We start from the raw sequence: 23267 nt of genomic DNA on the forward strand, positions 1-23267 counted from the left end.
TATATATACTGTTAATTGTAGTTATTTTGTTTTGTATATGTTGTTGACAACTAGTTATGTATTTGTAATGAAATTGTAGGTGAGGGCTTCAATAGATTACATCCATACTGTGATAGATGGTGTGAAGCGCTTCATTGTTTGCCTTCAAAACAAGAGATGTAGTTGTGGACAATTCCAGCTTGATGAACTTCCTTGTGCACATGCTTTGACGGCTTTGAGGCACAAGAACGAGTCTTATGAAAACTATTGTTCTCCTTATTACACGAGAGAGAGACTTCTGCAGAATTATGAAATACCAGTAGACCCGCTGCTTGACAAAATCAAATGGAATGTACCACAACATATAGTTGAAGAAGTTGTAAAGCCACCTACCGAGAAAAGGCAGCCAGGGAGACCTCGAAAACAAAGACACAAACCATATGATGAAGTAAATACAAAAAAGTACAAGGTTTCATATGGCAACTACGGACTAGAAGGGCATAACAAAAGATCTTGTAGGAATGCTCCCAAAAGAAAATAAAAATTGATACAGTTTAAAGTTTTTTTTTTATGAATAATGTTGATGATAATCTGTCCTTTAAAACATATGAAGTTGTATTTGTTCTGTTCTGGAGAATTATAGTTATGGTGTAATTGTGTTGCTAATTTGAATAAAGATTGTCTACTATAATGAATGTTTGATAAACAGATTTCAACTCTTAATGCAATTGTTTTGTAGTTGTTTTGTTCAGATACTGTGTTTATTTATTACTTTTCAGCCTTTTCTAACAACACTTCTTAAATTGAATAGATTATGTACTTTTGTATAGTAATTGTAGTTAAGCTGTAAAGAAATTATATAGTAGAAGTATCGAGATCAAGTACTAACAACTTTCAAACCAAAAAAAAGCCACAGATGTTTTCTATTCTAATTAGTAGACTTCTGGACAAAATAACAAAAAATAAGGTAAAACAAATATAGCACAAATGTGCTACAAATAAATTGTAGCTGACTTGTTATTAATAAACAATTTGTCTACAACTTTACTACAATCCAGCTACAACTAAATACTTTAACTATAAACTAGAAGGGACAAAAGAAAGATCTTATTGTTTCTTTATTTTCTTTGTCTGAAGGACAGAGGAAGAATTCTATCAGATAGAGAATACATAGCTTGACTGCATCCTCATCATCCACCCAACTACGGCTGGTTACAATTTGTTTCAAGTTTGACTTCTCAACTTTTTCCTTGTTCGGAAAATAGCTCCTCATTATTTTACTGTCATACTTAATTGTGTAACCAAGTCCGTCACTTCTGTAAAACATCTAAGGCCAGTGATAATGGCAAACTCCCTCAACCCAAAGTTCATCCTCTCCCCCTTTATCTCTGTTGTATAAAAGTCAAAACCAGATGTGTTCAATTCATACTTCATGAGAAGGTGAATTGCCTGATTTTGGATACATATTTTGGGCAGGGAAAGAAAATGCCCAAAATATGTCTTCCTAAACAACTTTAACCCATTTTCAGACAATAATACACCGATTGGCCAGGGACAGCAGTGTCATGAAAAATGAATTGAAAAGAATATCAATATAAGGCCCAGATGTAACCTGTGCTTGGAACCTAGTGATGCCATAATCAACATCACGTGGTGCAAAAAATATTCGATTCTGCGCCAAAAGACACAGTAAGTAATAAAACTTGTTTGAAGACCAAAAAACAAAATATGTACATTGCCACTACAATTTAGCTACAATCAGAAAGACATTAATACATTGCATACAAGTAGTTACAAAACTAGTAAACATATATAACAGCTGACCACATTGAAGATACAATTTCTTTACAGAAAATTATGTTTGGGCAAGAAATTAGAAAGTAATAACTACACTATATATACAATTTCTTTACAGAAATGAAACTAACATCTACAAAATAGAGCAAATAATAACCAATAAAACTAACTAAATCATGTAGAACATTCCCTAACAAAATGATTTAGAATAATATACAAGAAATCTACAATTTAAAGGGAAATGTAAAAAAGTTGATAACCTACAACAAATATACACAATGTAGACAAAATTTCTACAAATACAAAAAAACAAAAAATATGTGTAGTCATAAGAATGAGTACAGATTTTTTAACTTTAAATAACCAAAATTGTAACTACTAAAATTTTACCTTCTCCACTGAGTGTTTGGGTATAGTTTTTGGTAATTTTTGAACCTTCTTCTTTTTTGAAGGTTTGACAGTAGGAGAAACTCTGCTTTTTTCTTTTGCAGCTTTCGGGATAGCTTCTTCTTCGACGAAATCATCATCGCGAGCAATTTCTTTGCCCTTCCGCTTTACTGATTTGGCAGATGTCGAAGCTTCACGAGCATCCCTATCATGCTTAAGTTTTGTTCGAGCTTTAGCCCTAGCTTCACGAGGGGAAAGCTTTCCCTTTGTCTCAGGTTTTGCATGTACCGATTTCACTGCTTTTTTGGGTGAATTTTGTGAGGAAACACCCAAATCAAAAGTTGGAATATCACCAACATTAGCTTTTTTAGGGTACTCTTCGGAACTGCTTTCTTCTTCATTGAAAGGGAAGAAAAATCAGTAGTAGCTACTATTTTGGTAGGATTTAGAGATAGACATCAGAAAAATTGAGAGAGATATTTGAAAAAAAGTGAAAGACGGGCGTTAATGGAGGGAGATAGTGCAGAAACATGGGGGGTACGGAGAGAGAAACGTGGGGGGAGTGGGATATGTACGTTAGAGAGATTATAGGAGTTAATTGATTCTCATTAAATTCATAGTACATAATTGGTAAATTGTATATGCTTATGTAATTAATTGAAACTTGAGTAGGGGATAATAAAATTTCAAATAGTTTATAGAAATGTAAAAATCCCTAAAAATATTGCCTACGCATTAATTTAAAGGCCCACGAGTTGTGCCGTTAAAAGGAGGAGCAGTTTAATTTTTAAATTTTTTAAAATAACATGGTGTATTTTTAGACCAATAGGTTAACAGAAGGTAATAAAAAATATTTACCAAAAGATAGGGGCAATTTTAAGCCTTTTCTGTTGAAAAAACCTAATAATCATTTTCGTTCGGTTGGTTTAATCAGTTTTTAAAAAGGCTCAATACATACAGAGACACTTAAAGTTGGCTCGATTTTTCATTTAGACATCTAAACTTAAGGGTGTTCCTATTGAGCACTTATACTACCCGAAACTTATTTCAATTAAGCACTTCTTTGACAATCAGCCAAACTTACAAAGTTTGTGCAATGCATTCGCTGCTGACGTGGCGAATGACGAATAAAAAAAGGACATATATTATTTTGAGTAAAAAAAAAATAGGAAAAAGTATGTTAAATCTATTTAATAAACAAAATAAAAATAACATTCTCAAAAAGAAAAGAAAAACTTAATTTACACCCAATCAGGAAAGAACACATTTTAAAAAAAAATGAGACATTGGTGTTCTGGAAATCAGTATTTTTTGTGTTCTTCACTATTTTCATGTGTGTTCTTGTTCCAAGCACGATTTTAATCCAAATTTTTAAGAGAAACTCCTCCTAATTTGTTATAACTTCGGCTAAAGATTCCCCACAACGACCCGAAGACAACCCCAATATTGATTTCCCAAACTTTCATCAAATCAAGTAAACCATTTTAAACCTTCAAGCTTTTTAAAGACCCCATTAATGGTGTTTCAATTTGAAATGAAGAACTCAGACTCATTTCAGTTTTACTCTCTTCATCTTCCTCTGCTTTGCTCTGTTCTTTTTCTGTTCCCATTGTAGTGAGAGAAAGAGAAAAGTGTGTAGCGAAAAATGGCAATGGGTTCGTTGCTTTCGAAGAAGTGGCTTTCATTTAGTCTCAGTTCTCTGCTTCTTCTTTTGCTTCTTTCTTCTTCATTTCAGTTTTAATCAATAGGGACAATTGTTGGTTCAAACTTTCGAGCTAAATTAACGGTGGAGGCACAACAATGGTGAAAGTGGAGGAGGCAACGGTGGAAATGGTAGTGGAGAGAAAGAAGGAGGAGGAAATAAAAAAGAAAACAAATAAAAAAATCTCTTTTTTAGGTCTTCACGCTCCGATCCGGGCGGAAGACATTGTCAAGGTGGGGAGTTTGGCCAGGGCGCCACATCTGGTAAAAAATAACGCAGGTGTCCTAAGATGAGCTCAACGAGAGCAGAAATCTCGTGTGGAACAGAAGGGCCTATATTGGGTGAAACTTACTTTATGTGCCAACTCAGCAAGAAGTACTTAATTGGAATAAGTTTCGAGTAGTACAAGTGCTCAATAGGAACACCCTTGAGTTTAGATATTTAAATGAAAAATCGTGTCAACTTTAAGTGTCTCCGTATGCATTCAGCCTTTTAAAAATACATTCACACCCCTAAAATGCTAATTAGTTAAAGGAATAAATCCAGAAAGTAAAAAGGTGAAAGGATTAGATTAGTATTCCTTACTTTTTAGTAATATCAGCACTTTTTCATAAGCAAACGATGTCAAAACCCATATTTCACCTCAAGGAACCAAGAATAATATCAGATACAACTTACATACATGTATGACATGTACTATTGACTGCCTCTTCAGTCTTCCACTATTCACAAAAGCAAAGGAATCGGTCCTACACAATGCACAAAACTGTCCCAAAATTAGGACCATGAACCAGACCTGGCCTTACAGAGCTACAACTTGCTTGACTAAAGGGCAGCCAAGAAGGTGAAAGGAATAATACATCAACTGCTTGGGCACCAAGTGGCTTAAAGTCAAAAACCAAAATCATACTAATCTCTACACAGTAACTTGCACTAGGAGATCCATCGCCTTATCTGCAAGCAGACTTTGTAAAGGAGCTAATAACACGAAAGGTTATACAAAACAGGGCGTACTCTCAACGTAAAAAAGTGAGCCAATCTGATTATCTGAAGCACAATAAAGTGAAGTTAGTGGAAACAGAAAATTACCAGTAAAGTACTAGAGCAGAACGATCAGAAAGGAGGTTATTGTTAATTCAAGATGTAATTCTCTTTAAAGCAACAGGCAGCAAAAATCAACAGACCTAGAGATTAATTGTTTAATTATGTGTGACAATTCGTAATTAGTTAAGTTGTAGAAAGTAAATGAAACCACTGTACACACACAACAGTAAGAACCTGATAAAAATTATTCCCTATGACGACTTGTCTGTTCAATCTGACTGTAGTATGACTGTAACGCTCAACAATCTATTGATATAGAACACTGGAAAGATTCACGAGTAACCCTAAGGAGATACCAAAACATGATCAGGCATTATCCTGATTCGACAATGGGTTGAGTAGGCATCTTGAAAGGACAACCAAATCTCTTAACTGATGTGACCTCCCACATTAACAAGTTCAAAATTCCATCATGAGGAGGCCATGTAACGGCGTCAACTTTTATTGTGATTTTAAAGATCTATGAATGAGTTCCATAGTTGGGAGTGGGGGTTAATTTTTACACGACAGCATGGTTCTTGCCCTCTTAGATCACAGCAAAGTCTATGAGTTATGAATCATCTCAAGTATATAATCAAAGAAATTTGATTTTAAAAGAATCAATTGCGTACATGGGCTCAACTTTTATTGTGATTTTAAAGATCTATGAACGAGTTCCATAGTTGGGAGTGGGGGTTAATGTTTACAAGACAGCATGGTTCTTTCCCTCTTAGATCATGGCGAAGTCTATGAATTGTGAATCATCTCAAGTATATAATCAAAGAAATTTGAGTTTAAAAAACTCAATGCTATCCAACTAACCCCTAGACTCAAGACTTAATAAACAAGAAAAATAAGGAAGACACAATACGAGTAAGCCGGATGAAGCGGAAAACATCAAAATTGAGCAGAATATACAGAAACTACCTCCGTTAAGCAGGTTGAAGATTTTAGCTCTACTCTTCCAGAATCAAATATCAACGACAGCTATACTATACAAGTACACGCTGATTAATTTAGGCATGCAGATGCTTCAGAGACAAAGTGGGATGAGATACTCGAGGACAGAAGTGTTCCACGAAAACCTTCTTCAGTGTTTTGTGCCTCCGTTTTCTGGCCAGAAAGCTCATCTGAAGATAAAGTACATAAATAAAATTTAATTGATCAAGTGCAAATCTGATCTAATTCCTACGTCGGCAAAAAACTGAATTTGGTCAGATAAAAACTAAGGGGGTCATGGGACATTAGCTGATGTTACCATAAACCAGCGGTTTTCATGTGCACTGGTTTAATAAAATGCCAAGCTAGTGGGATGTTGTACATTAATCTGATCAGTTGTACTGCAATAATGCAGATATATCATATGATGTAATGCATACTCTTCCATATGCAAAATGTTTGTTATGCATTGTTAATGCTAGTTAGACCTTGACATTGTAATAATAATACTGCAACAACCTATAACACAACAGATCCAAAATAATTGTAAGAATACTACATACACATACCATTTCATGAAATTCATGTGCAATACGCTAATATCACATAACCAAATATGTACATAAGATAAAACCCCAAAATGTGTACTAGTTGAAATTAAAGGGAGAATAGATGACAGGATTGCAGTTTTTAGGAGCCGAAAAGGAGAAGATTGTACAGAGAAATGTAAGAGCTGGCTATGTTGCTCGGACTCAGTTCCGGGTATTTGATATAGGTGCGGATCTAGAGGTCGGATTCTTTATCACATAAATTTTACGACTCAAGGGGTACAGATCCGAGTGCGGATACAACCAATAAATGTATATTACGATATATATTACATATTTTGATTAGTTAAAGTTATTGAACAAAAACTAATAAAACTTAATTCTTTATAAGAATCTAAGATCTTATTCGTAAGATATCTCGCTTAATAGAAAAGTAATACTTTATATGATTATATATATATATGACATAAACCAAAAAATCAAACCAAATACCAGATCAATCTATACTTATCGGTTGTAGAATGTAGTCAAAGTACCCAAGGCATGTTAACCAAATCCGGTGTGGATCCCACACTCACACACACACCCATCTCATGTCGACACGGGTGCAGCAGGGATTTTGAAGAGTCTTGCAACATAGAGAGCTGATAAAGAATGTCATACTTAAGATAACATAAGATTATTGTAGTCCACCTAGAAAATCTGGACATCCATTTGGCATTGCAGTATTACCTGCAATATCACGATGCTCATGAATCTCCGAATCTGTAACCCATAATACATCTCCGGGGAATATATTCATGTCAGCAAGACAAGCAGATTCACTATCAATAACCAGAGAACCTTTGTGAAGTACCTGATTTTCCTTGACAATCTGCAAAAGTAAAAAGAGATAAATTCGTCTACCAGAGCCCGGATCAAAAGGGAGAAGTCCATAAAAACAACTGCAGACAACAACTCTATTCTATTGATGTGAGTAAACTGCCATCACTCTCAAAGCACAAAAGAGCAAGTGAAAACAATCGTCGCTGGATCATATATCTGCTATTTTGAACAAATAGCTATATATGAGATATTACATGTCAACAGAAAACTTGCATACCACACAAAGTAATTACAGACATTATTATCAGAATTCAGATACGAACCAAACAAAAAGAACTAAGGTATAGGCCAGAAAAAATGTCTATCTAATGACATAAATACTGAACAACCATGTTATCTTGTATGATTGGCCTTTCATCGTCTCATATGCTTGAGATTAGAATCTACCCATGAAGGTCAACAGGATGCAATTGGGCTGAGGCACCCAAGTTTTCCTTCCTGAATCAGTTTTCTCAAACAGATTTCAAATTCAATAAGTTACAATCTATCACATAACTTTGAAGTTTCTATAGCATCAATAGGGTGTTCCTAAAAGGCATAACCGTCTTTATAATATTATCTTATGCTAGTATTTTCTTGATATCGACTCCACCAATGTGAAAGAATAGCTTGTTCCAAGTACAGATAGAGGAGTGTTGTGATTGATTGACTGCCATCATACAAACAATCAAACTATGACTTTTTTAAACCACTATTCCCAACTGTAATAGACATTGCCCTTCTGAACATCTTTCAGATTTCAGAACCTACTCCTACCAAACTAGTATCAGCAAAAAAAGGGCTCACCTCATAAACAAGTCAGCCATGGAAATAAAATTAAGAATAGGATATGTTCAAAAAGCAAAGGTGGCTATACCCCAAAAGCTTCCCATATCATCATCTTCAGCTGGTAGACAGATGTGGACCCAGACACATTCAAGTTTACTGAGTTTCCAAATGCTGTTTTCCTGGAACGCTTTGAAGTCCGTCGATTTGGTTCCAAGCTGTTCACTGATGCTTCTAGAACTGATTTTGGAGGTTCCTTGCCACGAATGAAACAGACACATATATCCTCATCGGAATAATTGAGCTTCCTCATTAATTCACAGCTTTTCCTTTCATCAATGCACTCCTCACACACCTGGAAAGCATGAAATTTAGGATTAATATCCATATTCAATAGAAACTCAAAAGGCTTCTTCTTGAACCTTCAGCGGAGACACAGAATAACACCTCCGTATTGGAACTCGTCATTTTTCTTCCAGCTGATATCAGCATGCTCTAAAGGATGTTCAAGTATCATGCAAAGTGCTTATGTCGGATTCACATTTTAGACAAACATAGCATCAATCCTGTAGGGGCCAATATTTTTCAACTTGTAGGAAAAAACTATGCAAGAGGATTTCTACAACCCGGAGGCAAAACTATGAGATTTGGTAAGCTCTTCCGAGCTTCTCAACTATGAACAAGGCCCTTTAAATCCTACGTACATGAACCACTTCCTTCTGTGATAAGAAATCCCTTACTCAACTCCGGAATCATCATAACCTAAGGTATTCCATTAAAGCCACTTGCATAGCATTACGTTTCAGTTAATAGTAAATCCATGAAATCCAGGATATCCTGAGACCAACTACAGGTCACTGCTTAGAAACAATCGGACTGGGTTGTTAAAATGATTCATCGCTGCCATTAGATAATTACTTATTCTGGCCAGTCCCTCAACCCCATCCCTTCCCCCCCCCCCCCCCCCCCCCAAAAAAAAGAAAAAAATTTTAAGGGTTCTAAAAACAGTGTGAGAGAAAGGAAAAGGATAAGTTAAGGTAAGACATGCTCTAGACCTACTTATGCTTGCATTACTCTCCGGCTTATAAAGAATATGGCACATATTTTTTTTGTGATAATCAGAAATCTTTGACAGCCATGGCGCACAGTTCAAAACCTGGTGGATAATGGGCTTGACCATCTACCCTTTTCAATTTAAATACCAAGCTTTGGTTGTGGCAGGGACTGAACCTGTGACGTGTGCCTACCTCACACATAATGCGTTGCGCCCTTACCACTAGAAAAAAGCCGACATAAATTCTTTTCAAAGATACAGCTAGCTGATATTAGGAAGTGTAATGGGAAACTTTTAACTAAATTTAGTATATCGGTCATTAGCTCAATAAATTACGTCCAAGTTTTAATGGTGGAAACAAGAAGAATAAGTGAAATTACCTCTGGTGAAATCTTAATGATGGGTTTTCTAGACTCAGACCCAGCATTCGATTCGTCGCTCAAATTCATATGCTCCTCAGAAATTGCCATATCTTCACTAGATCCAAGGAAATCATTCCCCAAACAATCAATTTCAGCTGTAATGCCTTTTGCCTCTGTACCACCCCAATCTTCACAAAACAATTTCCAATCGTTGTCGGTGATAATTGCCAATGCATCTGTCTAAATTATACAGCCAGAAATCAAGTACTCAGCAAAAAGAATAAGAATCAAAGAGTGGAAGAACATAAACATAAAGAAAAAGGAAAAAAACAAGAATATGGACCTGCTTAATGGTGCACGGAGATAAACAAAATCATACATGACTAATATGCCTGCCTGAATAATATTACAATTTCATCATGGAAATATTACCGTTCTTTATGTTAATGAGCTAATGTAATGGACTTTGACACGAGTAAAAAAAAGCTGGATCAACACATGCTAAAGTTACTTTGAAGACCGTTACATAGTTATGTGTAAATAATCCTAGTCCGATATGTAGCAGAAGTAAAATATCCCATATGTAGTAGGAGTAGAATATGTACTAAAGAAGTAGAATATGTATTATATATACGGTTCATTGAATCATTGTTAAAAAATAGATTTTTTTCCCGTGAAATCTCACATGGTATTAGAGCTTCAGTGAGAAAATTATCGATGTGCGTCATTCCAGCAGCATCCGGGAAGAAAGATCTCATCGCCGTGCAATTCCGGCAACTTCGTCTTGTTCCTAGGGTTCATCACTGCTATTGTGGTACTATGCATATACTAGTATCACCATCAGATCTGAAACCTTAGTGCGACTAAACCCCAGAAATTCCAGTCCCATCGGAACAAAAAAGTCATCCACCGTGCATGTTTTTGGTTGACGACTCAAGATTGATTTGCATTATTTCCTCATCGGAAAGTGTTGTGCAAAAACCAACACTACCATCTTGTTCGGAAAAGTCAGGCGACAAAACCCCAGTCAATCGTTCCGGCAGAAAGTCCCTCACGCGCCTCCACGCGCCGGCGCGTGGAGCACCTTCCCGTCAGAATTTTCAAAAATTTCTTTAGGACAGTTATTTTGTGGGGTGATTCCAAGACCACCAGTACAATTTCCTCATATTCTGAGAACTTTGGAATTTTCCGGCGAGCTACAGTAACTTTTCCGGCGCGTGTGAGCCATTCCGGCCACTTTTTGACAAAACTTCTTTAGGACAACTTACTCGTCCATTGATTTCGAGCCTACCCATATAAATTACATCAAAACCTGACAACTTTTATTTTATCCAGCGTGAACAGTGATTTTTCGGCATGAACAGTAATTTCTAGAAAAGTTTTTGTTTTCTAGTGGTGTTTTAAAACCTATTTTGTAGTGTGTAATCCGGCTTGGTCCTCGTATTAGTTACTTATTTAACAAGCTCGGTACATATGATTTCTGCGCACCGGCTTGAGGGGGAACATAAACATAAAGAAAAAGAGTGGAAGAACATAAACATAAAGAAAAAGGAAAAAACAAGAATATGGACCTGCTTAATGGTGCACGGAGATAAACAAAATCAGACACGACTAATATGCCTGCCTGAATAATATTACAATTTCATCATGGAAACATTACCGTTCTTTATGTTAATGAGCTACTGTAATGGACTTTGACACGAGTAAAAACAAGCTGGATCAACACATGTTAAAGTTACTTTGGAGACCGTTAGATAGTTATGTGTAAATAATCCTAGTCGGATATGTAGCAGAAGTAAAATATGTCCAAGTCCCATATGTAGTAGGAGTAGAATATGTACTAAGGAAGTAGAATATATATTATATATAGGGTTCATTGAATCATTGTTAAAATCAGAGCTTCAGTGAGAAAATTATCGATGTGCGTCATTCCAGCAACATTCGGGAAGAAAGATCTCATCGTCGCGCAATTCCGGCAACTTCGTCTTGTTCCTAGGGTTCATCACTGCTATTGTGGTACTATGCATATACTAGTACCACCATCAGATCTGAAACCCTTGTGCGACCAAACCCCAGAAATTCCAGTCTCATCGGAACAGAAAAGTCAGTCGTCGTGCATCTTTTTGGTTGACGACTCAAGATTGATTTGCGTTATTTCCTCATCGGAAAGTGTTGTGCAAAAACCAACACTACATCCTGTTCAGAAAAGTCAGGCGACAAAACCCCAGTCAATCGCTCCGGCAGAAAGTCCCTCACGCACCTCCACGCGGAGCACCTTCCCGTCAGAATTTTCAAAAATTGCTTTAGGACAATTATTTTGTGGGGTGATTACAAGACCACCAGTACAATTTCCTCAGATTCTGGAACTTTGGAATTTTCCGGCGAGCCACAGTAACTTCTCCGGCGCGTGTGAGCCATTCCGGCCACTTTTTGACAAAACTTCTTCAGGACAACTTACTCGTCCAGTGATTTCGAGCCTACCCATATAAATTACATCAAATCCTGACTACTTTTATTTTATCCAGCGTGAACAGTGATTTTCCGGCATGAACAGTAATTTCTAGAAAAGTTTCTGTTTTCTAGTGGTGTTTTAAAACCTATTTTGTAGTGTGTAATCCGGCTTGGTCCTCGTATTAGTTACTTATTTAACAAGCTCGGTACATATGATTTCTGCGCACCGGCTTGAGGGGGAGTATTAGATAGCTATGTGTAAATAATCCGTCAGATATGTAGCAGGAGTAAAATATGTCCTAGTAAGAGTAGAATATGTCCTAAAGGTGTAGAATATGTATTATATATATATATATATATATATATATATATATATATATATATATATATATATATATAGGTCTCATTGCATCATTGTTAAAAATAGATTTTTTTCCGTGCATTCTCACAAAGACAAACAATAACTTGGAAATACATTAAAAACTTACAGCAGGTGACTTTTGGAGAATACTTCCACGTTTGCAGACCAGATCAGGAGGCCTTTCAAGAAGTCTTGAATGCTGTTCACAAGAACCATGGCTTAGCAAGAAATCAGAACGTTATTTATTTATTTCTTTACATTTCCTTAAACGAGATTTCAATAAATTATAATGAATCATCTTTCTGAAGAACTTATAGACAGTTTATAAGCATTTCAAACTTCAAGGAGTACAGAGAGCATATTCCGTTTATCTATCCAAACACACGAGGAATCATCTCATGGAATACCTGAAATTTACTCTAGGAAGAAAATAGCTATATGCATAAAGCTTGTGTAAAGTACCTTTGGATGGAATATGCTATTGAAAATTATACCTTTTCACACATCAGCAAATCAATGACGGCATCCAAAGTTTCAGGTTCAGCACAAGGAGCACTTTTGCCACTTGCATTAGAGTAGCTTTTCCATTTAGACAACCAAGAAGATGGTAACAAGAAGTATTTGGAACCAGGAAGAATTGGTATGCTTTTACCCATTGCTAATCTCTCATGACTTTGCCGTTGCTTGAGCTTGAACCCCCTGTACCATATAAATACTTTAAGCAACAAGGTAATTCTAACTCCAATACCTTAATAAGTTGATATGGGACCTTAGAGTATCTTCTAAGCATGCAACTTCGGTGAGTTGACTGTTGCATTGAGCACAGGGCTCAGAGTCTAAAATGAAAGTTGAACAACCCACAGCGTCATCAGGTTTTACTGCCATAGCAATCTCACGAATAAAATTCCAAAGACTCTCGGGTATTAGCACACGCCTAGCCCCAGCAGCCTGTTCAGGCATCAGCTGTCCATGTGGACACCTTATTGAAGCTGTTGGTCCAGCATCAGCATCACAAGGAGAGTCTACATTCTTCCGTCGGAGCCACTGCTGTAACCTACAGAAGGAACCAAATGAATATCAATACACATCTAATATACAGAGACTAATACATGTTGAAAACATATGAAACACAAGATGATGCAACTGACACATTGCATAAATAGCTTCAATATCTCGAACATGCAAACTTCTTTGACGATTAGCAAAATTGGTGAACTTCGTGAAATTAAGATCAAGACAGTAAAAGAAAGCACAACTGAATGGAATAACGTACACAATAAAAGAACTAATATTAACGTTTAACGTTTATTGATACCGTCAGGAAGTTAAAAATTAAGCCAAACGTCCCATGTAAACATACATTGGACTTAACATGCCTAGTGTGATGCCAGAAGTTTTTCTTAGAAAGGTCATTTCAAATCGTTTTGTACCACTTTTTATAGTTAGTAACTAGACAATGCAGCAGGTTACGCTTGACTATAAACTCTTTTTACGGGTAATCACACTTTTATTCAAATAACTTCCCAAGCACTGAGTGCTAGATATCCTACATTAGACACATCTATACAAGTTTAAACAAGTAATACATTGCATAGTCGTACCATGTCTTTGATATGTAGTACAACTTCCCATCTAGACAAACCCCTGCAAGTGCTGCTTCTGCAAGTTCTTTCATTAATGTTCTTCGATCCCGGTAGTTATCTGCACGGGCCATCGACCGAGCCACTTCAAAGAGGCAGTCAATGCAGTAATCATCTTTGGCCAGCATTGGTCCTCCACCGTACTGGACTTGCACGCATCAGATAAATATCAGGAAGAAATAGCATGCAACTTAAAGCTAGTAAAGGAGAATATCATGGAAATCATAAAGCATAGATAATATTCAAATTCCTGAAAAGCAATTACCAGTTACAGAATAATGGTTTTTGAGGTTATCACGGAAAATGCCTAAACAAAACAGTAAAGAATACTAGTTCACAAAATATTACCTTAGAGAATAACATGGTCCAAGCTTCATCAGACAACCGCTTCATAGAGCCAATCTTTGAAACTGGTACTTTCCCATGTGTGCATTGTAAGGAAGTATTGTCAATGATTCTGTAATACACAAAAAGAGACTAATGACTACTAAATAAGTCGTTTACCAGACAGGTTGTTTTGATGAACTAGTTACCCCGGGATGTATAATAAACAGATTGTTATGAGGAGCGACAAATAATAACACATAAATTGTTATGCGGTGAACAATAACGAATACATTGTTATGTAGCGTTGGCAACACGGAAGTCAAAATTAGCTTACTGGTAATTTTGCCATTTTAGGTACATATGTCTAATACATATTCTTATTTCACATTCTATTCAAAATAAGTAATACAAACAGCATTTATGCACAACTTATGCCAGTAACCAAACATTGTTTTTAGTATGCAAAGCTGTTTTAGTAACGTATAAGTTTATACTGTTAGCTAATCATTGAACCTAAACATTGAATAAGCAAATTCTCAGTTTTATGCCGAGATAGGTCTCTAATAATGGAAAGCAAACAAGCCCTTAAGGTCCATACTTCCAATAAAATAAACTAGCTACATCATCATATAGCATCTCTTCTACATTAGCAAGTGAGAACTGCACCACTGCACCAGAAAATACAGGATAATCTTTAATTTAAACTGAATTAAAGATGACTGAAACCTGTGTCATTGCATACTTTATACCACTGCATCAAGCATATATTAAAGCAGTATATCTTCTTACTATAATTTAAACAGAATGCAATGGTTTCACTTATCCCGGCGTAACTTGACTAAATCTTATAATCTTTTGAGAAATGAGTAGTTAGTAACAAAACTTCATCAAAAAAAAAAAATGAGCAGTTAGTAACAAACTAACAATGTCGTAGAAAAGCAGAAGATACAACAGAAAGTGGTACAAACTATAATGCTTTACATTAAGAAATATTTTTGAAATAATAAAACAGTAATCAAACAGAACTCTCTTGAGAGCAAAGAAGCATTAACTGAAACCCAGGGAATACCAAGTAGCATCTAGTATATTCAAATGGAGCTAATGTAATGGCGCGTATTTACTTACACACACAAACATATATAATGCTTTACATTAAGAAATATTTTTGAAATAATAAAACAGTAATCAAACAGAACTCTCTTGAGAGCAAAGAAGCATTAACTGAAACCCAGGGAATACCAAGTAGCATCTAGTATATTCAAATGGAGCTAATGTAATGGCGCGTATTTACTTACACACACAAACATATATATATACACACTCACACATGCATACATACATACATATATACAAAGACCTTTACTGATTTTATGGGATGCCCCTGAAGGGACTACAGTCACTACATAAACTTTAATAGACTCATTGGAATTAGTACATGCAATTGTCATTTCCAATACTTAAGGCATGCAGAAGAAATTAATCAATTAATGCAATAACCAAACATTTGATTATTACAGTATCAAAAGCATCATCAAAAATACAATATCCAAACATCATGATCAACCAAATACTCCAATTCCATAAACTTTTCAAATGAGACCAATAATTCATACAGAAGTATGTTATTTCATTTTCAATTATTAGTCATTTTCATCTTTATAGTGATAAGCAAAATCCTATTTGCTCTTCTTGTTTTAACTTGAAAATTTTTGTGCTGTATTCTATGTGGGAATAAGTGCATGACGTAAATTTCTTTTCATGTGATCATTTAGAATATTTTCTGAATGTGCTAAATAGTGATTAAAGTTTTTTACGTTTCTTTTAATGACAGTGGTATACAGGCCAATTTACATACACCTCGAGGTCCTCGACTAATCCATTGGAAAACCTAGTATAATCTACAAGTTAAAGTAACAAGTTAAACCTACCACACCAAGAACATTACAGATGAGCTCACGCTGAGTGTTGTAACTGGGATTTGAACCTAAGCTCTCCAGATTGTTACTCTTAATACACCTCGAGGTCCTTGACTAATCCATTGGAAAACCTAGTATAATCTACAAGTTAAAGTATCAAGTTAAACCTACCACACCAAGAACATTACAGATGGGCTCACGCTGAGTGCTGTAACTGGGATTTGAACCTAAGCTCTCCAGATTGTTACTCTTAATACACCAACTACTCAACAATCCTTCTAGAACAATCACAACAAAAATTATCGACAGTGCCATTCATAAGTTGAAGGAAAAGGTCCCATGTAGAAAGAAATTATATTTTCGTTTATCAACTACCTTAAAAGATTTACACTATGAGACGCAAAGGAAAAGGAAGAGCCACCAAAGGAACTGAAACTTACGATGGCATGATGTTGTCCGCCCATTGACGCAGCCAGTCCATAGATATCCAAAAGTAAGATTTTTCAGGTGATTGGACTGCAGCTTTAGAAAGGATTGAACGTACCTCCTGCCTCCGCTCAGTGATGCAGTTCAGTTCAGACTCCTTCCTAGATTTGTATCGGTTACATGAGTCTATATATGAGTCATTCAATGTTTCTACCTCCTCATAAAGGTGGGATGGAAGATGACTATCAGCTTCTGAAGATGTACAAGCCTCTTTTTTTGCCTTATCATCACTAGAGTCAATTGACATTTTATCACCACTCTTTGTATGTCTAAGGACGTACATCAGCATATAAGCATCACAAGACGAGAAGGTCTTCACCTCAGTGACATCAGTATTTGAGGCTTGCTGCTGCCCACCAGCAGCAGGCCCATTTCCATTCTCGAGGATATTAATTGCATCAGAAGAAGAGTGGTCAAGTGGCTCAGTTTGAGAAGGCTTGACAGCAGAATGTGAAGAACCTTTACCAAATGGCTGACAGCCTAAATTCGAAACATGTTCATCATCAAATTCCCACCACTGCTGTGTATTCTCATTTTTAATGTGCGCGACATAGTGGCCACTATTTGCAGCAGAGCCTTTGTGGATCAATATGGCTGACAAGTCATATATTAGTTCTGATTGGAAATGCTCAGATATCCTCCGTGTCATATTCAATTCTTCAGGAAAACAAAATGCAGATGTGATTTTCTTCCTCGTTGTAGTCTAGGAAAATAATGTATGTATCAGATAGAGCCCATAAAAGGAACAGATCACAAACATCTAAATAAATAAATGAATAAGTCAACTTCAGCAATAATTTGGGTAGTGAAGCAGAAACAGTGCAAGAGTCACTTTCTTACTAATAAAGGACGACTCTAATCTTTTCCATTATTCAACTCAAATTAATATATGTACCAAAAGTTAGGGAGCTTGGAAGGGTAAAACAACAACTACAACAGCTATGCCTCATTTCCAAACAAGTCGCTATCAGCTATATGAATCTCATACCAACATTATACAAAATACAAATACAAATTAAATAAAAAGTACTAGAAGTTCTCTATATTTTTATTGGCATAAAAATCTCATATAGAGCCATAAAACTCCTAGAGTGCATAAAAGCTAAAGTAAATGTACTAACGTAACTAAACCATATTCCTTACTAATTGGTATCACCTATATAGAACTTTTTCTTTCATTATAGGAGCCTGGAAGGGTAAAACATTTAAATTTTTTTCGAATCAAGAGCCCACTAGAGTTTCTAGATGTTAAGTAGCTACAGTCCAACATTTCAAACTTCATGAAAGCCATCAAGCATCTAATTCATCACTTACAGCATAGAACTATGACCAAGCAGAAGAAGAGAGTCCACTGCACATACCAAGTGATATAAAATTGCTGGGATAAAGCTCTACAACGAGATAAGGAATTTAAGAAACTTCCCCCCATGACAAACGAACTTACAATTCCCGGCAGTGAGAGAAAAGGGTTTATGATGAAGCAACGATAGCATCATTACCAACCTTTAGAGAATATTATGGTATATTAATCAACTCTAATAATCACATGTAGCAACTTCTCTATGTGGTCTTATAGAAGGACTAGCATATACCGGTGAGGTGTTTTAAATACTTTACATACATTTGGAAGGAAAATGCAACGCTTGAGCTGGAAATTTAGGACTGCAGGCAGAGAGCGCAGTTTAATGCTACGGGTAGCATCAACTCGGGTGGCACATGAATCACAATAATATTGATTATCTCCTTGAAGCTCCTCCACACTAAGATAGTCGTCCAGACTCTCGTCTAAACTCTTCATACCCTTGACATTCAACTCCAGTTCATAGAAGTCTTCAATTTTTGATGAAGCTTCAGATTCATTTCCACATTTTGAGCACCTAAACGTTAATTAGGCACAAGCAACCAAAAAAAAAATTAGGATCTCCTAGAAACTCCGAAACATGAACGCAGAATCAACCACAAAGAATTGAACAAACAATTGCTTCTAATCTAAAAGTTAAAAACCCTGACATAACAAAGTGGCCAGTCATATAAAAGATCTGATGAACTCTGATTTTGAGAAGAATACAACCAGGAGAATCAAGGATGACAAATTCCTTGACAAGAGATGTGACGTAGTAGTTAGCATTTGCATTGCATTAGAAAGGAGGGCGATGGAAGCATCACAATGTAAATGCAACGAAAAGTTCTTCCGCACTAGAACGGGGAGTTACAATTCCTTATTTTCTTTTGCCATAAGGGGCCAGACATGTTTTTGGGTGTCCGGGCACGTGCAGTCAATAAATTCTGAAATGACCATTCAACCTTCATTATTTTTTAAATAAAAATAGTAAGATTATTGATGTCAAAAGCCAACACTAAGAAAGTGCTGTGATTGCAAGTTAAAGATATTAAGAGGAAGCTAAAAAAACGACTGTCTATACAGAAAAATTGTTTGATAAAATTGATTAAAGGGCAATAACTATTTCAGCACCTATCAACGAAAGGCTTGGGTGGTCTGGACAGGGAATAAGCTCCAAATATACAATGAATTGAACTATACACGATCATCAGCCAAAAGCTTCTTACTACTTAAAAGCAATTGAGACCATGTATAATTCTGGTTAATAGTAACAAACTGGAAAGGGTACTCCAAATAAGCAATAGAAGATGTAGCATGTGAATTTTAGGGGATCTAAAAGCTAGTAATTTTGGTGTGAAGGTGATGTTCTCTTCTGTCTTTGACAAGATAGGCCAGGCTCATTGCTAAACTTCTCCACTGTACACTTGCTAGATAACAAAAACATCCTATGTTGCTATATACCAGAGTAGCTAATCTTATCAGATCTTTTTTGATAAAGTATCTCTTTGATCAGATTCTGATAAAGCATCTTATCAAATCTTTTTCACGTTTCAAAGTTCTTACTTGCGCAAGAGCTTTAATCAGATGAACCAATTTATTTTTGCAAATCATCAAGGCAAAGTAGAGTCTACAAAGTGGCTATGTTCTTCAACAGAGAGTGGAGATACTGTTCTCAAGTATGAGCTCACAATAGAGTGATTTGAACTCCTTTTGCTGGTGATCCAGACTAACACACTAAAAACCTCATCCAATAGTGAGACCCCTTCCTCTGCCTTTAATCTACAAATGTACCGAAAATTTGTTGTGGCATTGCCATTTCAGTTTAAGAAGATGAGAGATAAGGTTACTTATATTAAATTAGAAGAAAATTTTCTGTATCATTACATTTGTGACTGCACCAAAAAATCAAAAATACAACGAAAGGCACAACAAATTCGTCCCTTCTCCATTCAGAAGTTTTAACTCAATGTAATCACAAGAAAATACTATGAGTGCCATTCACAGCTCATGATCAAGAAAAATAAAAATAGAAAAAAAGATTAAACTGATAGGCCACCTATATCAAAAATTAAGTAAAGAATAGGAAATCCGGGAGCCATGAGAGGGTTAGAGTAACCGGTCTAAAATATCAGAAATATCAGTATTTAGCGACAGTTTTAGTATAGTCAATCTAAGTCTAGACTTACTTAGTCACATGTGACACACCTCCGCGGAAAAGATCTTGGACAATTGTTCTGGCCTTCAACACGCTAGACCGGCTCAAACATCGCTCAAGCAGAGAGAAGAGCAAGGTCAGAAACTCATGACTATCCTGCTGAACACCATTATCTAGCTCTAGAGTTTGGATAAATGGAGCAGAATCAACATAAGCCATTTTGCTCAAATGTAACTTTGCAAATAGTCGTGCTAGTTGGTCTAACACAGGTTGTTGTTTCAAAACATCTGGTTCAATAGAGAATACACCCTTCCTGAATGACTTATTCATGTACAGGCATTGCAGAATACTGTTAGCATAGCATGTCGCACCCAGATTTGTCAAGCCAGCAGGTGTCTCTGGGGATGCACGACGATCATCTGAAGGATCAGGACCAAGAGCATTGACTACTTCAGATGTCTTCTGCCATAACCCAGATTTGCGACTACCATTTGGTGGTGGAATCAATCCACAAAAGCAATTAGGATTATCCTTGGTGTTGACACGACATCCTTGGCAAGCAGGTTTCGATATCATGTATAGCTGATTAACATCATCTTCCGTCACTTGGCTGGTAGATAGAATGTTTCTGCAAAGAAGACGGCAAAAATTACCAACTGAAAAAACAAATAAACAATCACAGAAACAAAAGAGAGATAATAAATTGGATTCTCCTTGAAAGGCAACATCACTTAGGTCCAGCATTCAAATATTCAGCCATTACAGTATTTATGTCACTTCACAGAAGGCAAAAGAGCACAACATGTTGAAGTAGAAAGTACATTCCTTGAGTTAGGGCTTACTGATAAAACACAAGAATTAGGTACAGTAGTTTATTTTTATTCTGAAGATGATAAAAGGGGTAAGAGGATGAATATGTCAGCTCAATATTGAGCTACCCAAGACCTTTTCTATTGTTTGGTTCTTGTGAGACTGAATTTCAAGTTCACAGCAGTTGAATTCATATGAATCAAATTGAGTATTTGGTGGCTCACAAAGTACAAGAAACTCATCTATCTCAATATTCTTGCCATCTATAAATATGTACTACTATATTTACAAAAACCCCACAATGTGGGATTACACTAGGTATGTTGTTGTTGTTGTTGTTGTTGTTGTTGTTTGTACTATATTTACAATTTACAAAACCAGAGGTTGCCCACTTACAATTAAAAATTATTATTCGAAAACTTTCCAAGAGATACCACATTTGAATCTAAAGAGCCAAAAATACTCCGTCCTCGATCCCCCCCATCACTTGCAATACTACAGAGAAACTACAAGTATGCCTTTTTCATTTTTGGATAAGTATAAGGATTTCCTACTGTGTCTTTCATTCTCCTACCATGAGAAGAACTAATAAATCTGCTTTCTTTCTGAAAATCGGGAATTTTGCAGGAAGGACCTCTTCTTATTCTTTACATAAAAGGGTACATTTGTCCCATGGATTGCCTCCACATCATCCATTGGGGGCAAAATATGGTACTATATTCTTTTTCTTCCGTGCTAAAGATTTCATTTCTATCTATAAAAGGCTGTAAACACAAATTATGATTACAATTAGGTGCATCACAATCTCTGACGGCATATATTTTTCGTTCCTGAATTACAATCTCAAATGCGCATGTCCAAGAAATGAGAGCTTATTATGTAACAACTAACACGATATATTTTATGAAAGATCAACAAGGGCTGATACATTTCCATGACTTATCTTAGCTGCACGTTTTCATTCCACCGGATTAACCAATTCCACCTGTTTCCATTCTTAAAAAAATTATGACAATATTGTCCGGGCCAACTTGGCACACATGGACTATTCTACCGGTTACCTGCTGCCTCCCACCAGCATAGGTACCAGGTAATTTTGCCCAACAAAATGCTTAGGCAGATGGGATTTTGTATTCTTTAATCTTTGTGCTACACTCTGTTATTGTCAAAACATTCATGTTTCGAACATTGACCTAAGCTTGTTTAACAGAATCAAATGCCTTTTAACTCAAATGTGCTCTTTTTAGATAAGGTAAATACTTATTGATTTTGCAGGGAAACTCTTTGCACAAGAAGAACACCTGCATTTTGATTCAATATGTTGTACTAATGAAAGTTATGAAATGATTATAGTAGGAAAAAAAATATCAAAAAAACAAGCTAAAAAAGTCACTCCATCTTGGTCAAGAAACACGCTAAAAAACGTTACAAACTCGATCAAAAATCAAAACAACGGCATTGAACATAAATAAATTTGTAAGATATCCACAATCATAATAGCAACAATCAATATAAGAAAAATTCACCTGAAAATTTCCGCAGTAGCCTCAGCAGAATCATCCGGTCTATTCCTTTTATTTTTACTGCGAGTATTCGGACGATGATGCCCCATCTTCACAACAGTAAAATATTTAATCGGCACAAAATCAGCAATTTAGCTCTGATCAACAATAAACTCCGTCTAATTTCGGAAAGTTTATAGTAAAATCGAGTCTTCCAGTGAATCGAAATTCAATTCAAAACCTGAAGAATTCAGGCTCGATTTTTGGAAAGCTCGTACCTGAGAGTTTTTGGGAGTTTTTTAGGGTTTTTTTATTTTAAAATACATTTCATTTTGATGGGGGGAAGTCTTTCCAGTTTCCCCTGTCTTTTTATTTTTCGTTTCGTTTTTTTCTTTTTGTGGTTTTAGGAGGGAAAGATAAAAATATTCCACTGAATTGGGCACGGTATCACCAGTTTCGGTAAACCCGCGTTTATTGGGAATCACTGGCCTTATTTTTTATTTTATTTTTAAAGATTTAGACGTCTGAACATATCTTAATATCAATATTTGTATTAAGATTAAGATATTTGAATCTGAATACATATTTGAATATATTAAGATATGTATTAAGATTTGAATAGTAATAATTAAGACATTTGATTTTTAACATCTAAATGTATAAAATTTATCTTTATTTGAAAATTAATAAATATAAAATTCAAATGAAATAACTAATCTAATATTCTATCAATAAAATATATAGTTTTTTAACATATGATAGTTATTGGTGGTGAT

General features: G+C 35.8%; 1 protein-coding gene across 3 annotated transcripts; it reads right to left on the bottom strand.

The window, feature by feature from the left end:
* On the bottom strand, positions 4488 to 22895 carry LOC109225654 (ubiquitin carboxyl-terminal hydrolase 26). Of its 3 annotated transcripts, none has more exons than XM_019390400.1 (14): positions 22516 to 22894; positions 20211 to 20807; positions 18304 to 18559; positions 16637 to 17385; positions 14302 to 14410; positions 13915 to 14096; positions 13083 to 13367; positions 12808 to 13012; positions 12441 to 12512; positions 9520 to 9741; positions 8177 to 8440; positions 7292 to 7309; positions 5876 to 6078; positions 4488 to 4912 (listed from the first exon to the last, which is right to left on the bottom strand). In XM_019390400.1, exons 1-13 carry the CDS (start codon positions 22599 to 22601, stop codon positions 5965 to 5967), a joined length of 3159 nt encoding a protein of 1052 aa, XP_019245945.1. In that variant the 5' UTR covers positions 22602 to 22894; the 3' UTR covers positions 4488 to 4912; positions 5876 to 5964. The 3 variants fall into 3 exon arrangements, with proteins under 3 accessions (XP_019245945.1, XP_019245944.1, XP_019245946.1); XM_019390399.1 differs by having other exon boundaries at positions 7168 to 7309; positions 22516 to 22893; XM_019390401.1 differs by lacking the exons at positions 4488 to 4912; positions 5876 to 6078 and adding an exon at positions 6847 to 7167 and having other exon boundaries at positions 22516 to 22895.

This window comes from Nicotiana attenuata, chromosome 5, assembly GCF_001879085.1.
Source record: "Nicotiana attenuata strain UT chromosome 5, NIATTr2, whole genome shotgun sequence".
NCBI classification, from domain to species: Eukaryota; Viridiplantae; Streptophyta; class Magnoliopsida; order Solanales; family Solanaceae; genus Nicotiana; species Nicotiana attenuata.

Coding starts and splice junctions, on each gene's coding strand:
- LOC109225654 (XM_019390399.1), bottom strand. CDS start 22,601: ATGGGGCATCATCGTCCGAATACTCGCAGTAAAAATAAAAGGAATAGA. Junction 20,808..22,515: donor GCTACTGCGGAAATTTTCAG/GTGAATTTTTCT, acceptor TCTTCTTTGCAG/AAACATTCTATCTACCAGCC. Junction 18,560..20,210: donor GGTGTGTCACATGTGACTAA/GTAAGTCTAGAC, acceptor ATTAACGTTTAG/GTGCTCAAAATGTGGAAATG.